General features: G+C 40.2%; 1 protein-coding gene across 12 annotated transcripts in view; it reads right to left on the bottom strand.

Moving 5' to 3' along the window:
- The window catches only part of PHACTR1 (phosphatase and actin regulator 1), a 471,624-nt gene that overhangs the window by 97,209 nt on the left and 369,496 nt on the right, over positions 1–4,919 (bottom strand). For all 12 annotated transcript variants that reach the window (XM_025206234.1, XM_025206235.1, XM_025206233.1 and 9 more), the window contains one exon: positions 2,075–2,260. In XM_025206234.1, coding sequence (XP_025062019.1) covers positions 2,075–2,260 — 186 coding nt within the window. The remainder of the gene's footprint in view (positions 1–2,074; positions 2,261–4,919) is intronic.

Raw genomic sequence — 4,919 nt, 5'->3', positions numbered from 1 at the left:
CGCGCGCCGGTGGGGGGGCGAGGGGGGGGGGGGGGGGGGAAGGGGAGGAGGAGACAGGGCTGGGGACCAGGGCAGTTTGGTAGTGTCCTTGGAGGCTGCTGCAGCACCCCTGTCTGTTTGCCAGGAAGGCTGGTGCAGGCAGGCTCAATCCCTCCTTACCCAAAAGGCAAATGTCTGTTGGGTTGGGGGTAGTAGGGGGAAGCAGGGAGAGTGCTCTAACTTATGGTGCTTTATGTAAAGCACCATGAGTTAGAGCAGGTCCTGAACTTCTGTCTAAGCCCTGCTGCCTTATTGTAGCTTCTTTGCTGAACCAGAGCCCTTTCAGCACTGGGGAAGCTTTTAGCCTACTATTATTTGAATGGTGTTGTGATTCTACTTGCTTCTTTTTCTAGCACTCTGCCTCTCAAAATAGCAGATACAGAGATAGTTATTATGCTGTTGCTGTTGTACAGTTTAATCGAATAGCTTTTCTCTGGCAGGTGCAAGGCAAAACTGTAGCTTTTAACTTCTTCATGTCACTGGTAACCATTAGCAACTGGAATATCATGTCTCTAATCACATCTAGCCAAATTATGGATTCATTTACACTGGTGCAAATCAGGAAAAATTCTGAAAAAAGGCAGTAGATTTGCTCTAGATTCAACCAAGCAACATTAGAAGACTTATTTTGCACCTTAATATATTCCATTTTAACTACCACAAGGTCAACAGAGGCAGAAAACCAAACCAGAACACTAAGGCAGTTCCTGTTTAATTTGGCTTCCAAGGCTGAAGTTATAAAAAGATCTCTAGCAAAGGCCTCCTTAGAGTTGTCTTACTTTTAAATCCACAAAGTTAGAACTTCCTTGCATAACATTTCTTGCTTCGATTGGGAGAATGTACAGTCTTCAGCATGCGAACCAAGGATGGATGGATTGGATCTAATATATAAAAGCTGAAATTATCTTGGTCCAAAATTTAAACCTATCATTTCAATGTTCAGATTAATAATAACTAATAATAATATGGTTGCTCTACCCCCCGTTTTTACATTCCTTTGCATCTCCAGGACCAGAAAAATAGAATATTGTAGAAAATTAAAAGGATAGGTCTGCTCTGAACAGAAACAAGAAGCAATCAAAATCACTTCAGAAAACTTGTGGTCCCTTGTGACATATTTAGTGGGCTTGGAGGTTTGCATGGTCACCCAGGCTTCTCAATGTTACTTCCTACACAAATTGAAACTCAAACCCTTTTAAAGGAAATCTAATGCTAATGTGACTGCTATCACTCAATCATTCATAATTAGACTTTAGTTTTCATGTGAAGAGGACTTTTTGGTAAGTGATCCAGTACATCCAAGTAACTGTTAGATTCATCATTTCACTTTATTTTCTGTATGGAAAACTCCTTTGCTGAACTTTCCTCATTGAAAAACTGGCACTTGAGGAACTAATCTGCAATCCTGGAAGGAGGTGAGGCCATTCTAAGATGTAAGAGTTTTTAACATTTTGGCCACAAGATAAATACCCTTTTTCTACCTCAGTGATTGGTGTGAGGGTTCCACAGATCTGTTGACCATTTGGTATTAGCCATCATTTTTCGATCAGTTAAATTAGTTAATGAAGCATAAAATTCATGTCTGACACACAAAAGTATGCAAACTTGCCTTACTTTTGCTCTTATTATACAATCTTCTTTGCAAAGAGCAAATACAATACAATAGCATCAGAAACACATTAATTCTATACAATTTCCACATTTGCACTGCATAAGCTATAATTTTAGCTTGCATACTAATTTCTGCAATTTACTCACTCATAGTATATTTAAGAAAGATGGGAACCCCACTCCCCATCCTGAGTACAGACAAGACCAAATTATGAAGCTTGGATCCAAACTTTTTCCAGGTTCTGAAGTATTTGGGTCCTGGATTTTGGTTCTGGCTTATATCTACTCCTGTATGCAAACAACACCCCTGTGTCTTAGACATCAAAAGTAAAAAACTGAAAAGCAACATAATTCATTTTTAAACAGCTAAAAGCCCCTAACAAAGAAGTATCTCCATATCTTTGAATGAAAACTGAAGTGTTACCTGTCCCATCCATGATCTCTGTGGTTGGGAGCACCTCATATGTACAGGGTTCCCCAGATGCTGAGCCTGATTCCAATTCTGCTAGGGATGATAGTGAAGCTTGGCTGGAGCCCATAGCTTGTCCAGAGCCCAGAGCCTGCCCATTCTCTAAAGCTCCTTCTTCATTTGGTATGGAAAGTTCTCCATCTGGTTTTGTTTGGAAGAAAGCACAATGATATCAGAACATGGATAAGTAAAATATTGCAAGAATTTAAATAGAATAGTGTCTCTAGTTCTCTGGTATTGTAGTACTCTTTGGGTTATTCTTGGCCCATGAACCTGAATTGAGACCACAGATTTGGACAGAAAACACAGTGAAAGCATTCATTTAGGTGTGACCAAACAGATTTCTAGAAGTCTGCCTGCTGTGCCTCACATTTTTTTCTTGATTTTCCCTTTCCACATAATCATATTATTTATATCACAGTATTACAACTTGAAAACATTGGTGATAAAACAAGACAGAGGCATAGCAAGCAAATTGAGCACAGAGGAATTATTTTGTTTGCTCCACTAAGTCTCCTGCCCCCAGATACACTACATGGTGCAGAGCTGTGTTGTCTGGCTCCTATGTCTGAATAGTGGCAGCACAGGGCTTCTCCCTCACTGTAACAGATTGAGGGGATGGGGAGGAAGGGAGAGGAGACCTGCCAGAATCCCTACCACTGGGAGTCTTTGAAGAGGAAACCCTGTACTGCTCATACTGGGCCAAAGGAGCTGGGTAATGCAAGGTTGCAATATCTTGTCACAAGAAGATGACATGCTGTGTTACAATCTGGTGGTCTTTCACTTGCTTCAAGAGTAGACTTGAGAGCACCCCACAAAAAAATATTAGTCACAAAAGAACCCCCTGGAAAATTTTGGAAAATTTTGATGATCCTTGGACCAAATTTGACTGAGTCCTACCACCCCTTTATATTGCCAAAAAACTTTGCATTGCAGTCCTGCCAAACTTACAAAGTAGATGTGGAGAATATGCTTTAACTAATTCTATGGAGCTTTTACATTATTTTGTTCCTTTGAATTAGTTTTTTATGCCACAGGAGACATAAATAGCATCACAGGTTTGCCCCTATTTCACACACCACTAAAGCCATTAAAGCTCCCAGCATGACTGAGAGTTTAAATAAAGTGAGGGGCCAACTCTCATAGGCAGCTGCTATAAGGACTTACTATTGGAATGTAACAAATTCCCGTTAGAAAGTCCATCCGTGAAATTCTTAAAACCTCTCATTTATCTGAACCAGTTTCTATATCAGCAACTGATCTCTTCCCATCAAATACTGTAGGGGCTCAAAATGATTAGGAACAGGAGAAAGTTCATCTCATTCTCACTGACCACATTTATGCGTTCATTAATACACAGTACTTACTGCACATTTAATTTAGTACTTGTTTAATGAAATACTTTTTAGTGATGTTATTGCACAGAAGCCTAATAATATTGTGCAGTAGTATATTAGAACTGTCTGTGCTGTGACACGCTACTGCACAGTGTTATTAGGTTACTGCACATTAAGTGTCTTGTGTAGACAGCGTGCCCACTGTTGTCTACGTTTGTGGTTTTATTGCAAGTCTCATGATATATACATTAGCATTTTCTTAAACAGCCCAGGTGCTGGAAGTGATTACATAAAAATAGTTACTGTATTTTAAGAAAAGCAAGCTTATACCTTTTGCAAATGTGGGTAAGATGCTTGACAATATAACCAGCAAGTGACTTATAAGTTCAGAAAAAAGAAGGCAGAGAAGAACAATCTACTATTTATTATGTATTTAAATCTTGTAATTTTTTTAACATTGGGGGTTGACAACACAACATTTCAGTGCACCAAACAGAAATGTATATTACTAAAGGAGAAGACTCACCTATCACAAAAATGCATTCCAAGCTCACAATGTGCTTGGTTTGTAAAACAATTATTGAGAGATGGAAAATATAAGACAATCAGTTCAACCATAAGACATTGATAATATGCCTAATTGCTGTGCAGCTAAAAGTATGTTTGTAAGTTTAAGGTTCAGTACTTGAAGATGGTTTTCAGGTATCTTGGAATATTAGGCTCATCAAGGTCTTGACTTTGTTTTGCGGCAGGAATTTTGGAGGGCCTGAGAAGTGATATACAGCTATCATAAGAGGCTGAAACCTAAACTGTGCTCAGCTGAGTTGGAAAACTGAGGTAATAGTAATGAAAGCTACTGGTTTTAGCCGACTGCTAATTTTATGGCCCTATTTTGATCTTACTTGCCCAGATATTAAAAGGCTGTAATTCTATTGCCTTTAGCACGGTTAATCTTACTCTCAAAGAGTATGAGATCACAGTCAGGGTTCGACAGCTAGAAAATATAACTATAACTGCTATAACTAGAGGGCTAGGAACAGACATTCAAAAACCCTGAGCCTGAATTGATTCAATGTTTGCAGGATACTTTAACCTGGCTAGGCTAAATCCATTTTGTAACTGGACAGACACCCCAGAAATGCAAGCACATGCCTGCAGTGACTCAGGCTAAAAACAGGGGGCTGCTAGAACAGCCCTCCCTTTCTTCTACAGCATGGAGCTGGGGGGAGGGGGGGGGGCGGGCATGGCCAGGCTCTGGCAGGATGCTGTGATTAGCCCAGCAGGGAACTGATAACAGTGTTTATCACCCAATTATGAAAACAACAGAGGGACATTACCAGCTACTTATTGATGCTCCCTGTTGATTCTACCCGTTGATTCAGCACGGACCGTAGCCAGCAGGTGGTCTGCTAGCTAATACACAGACATCTTCTCAGCAAGGCAGAGGTGGGGAGGGAATTCCT

This window comes from Alligator sinensis, unplaced genomic scaffold (assembly GCF_000455745.1).
Source record: "Alligator sinensis unplaced genomic scaffold, ASM45574v1 scaffold253_1, whole genome shotgun sequence".
Taxonomy (NCBI): Eukaryota; Metazoa; Chordata; order Crocodylia; family Alligatoridae; genus Alligator; species Alligator sinensis.
This window is presented reverse-complemented; position numbering and strand designations above follow the sequence as displayed.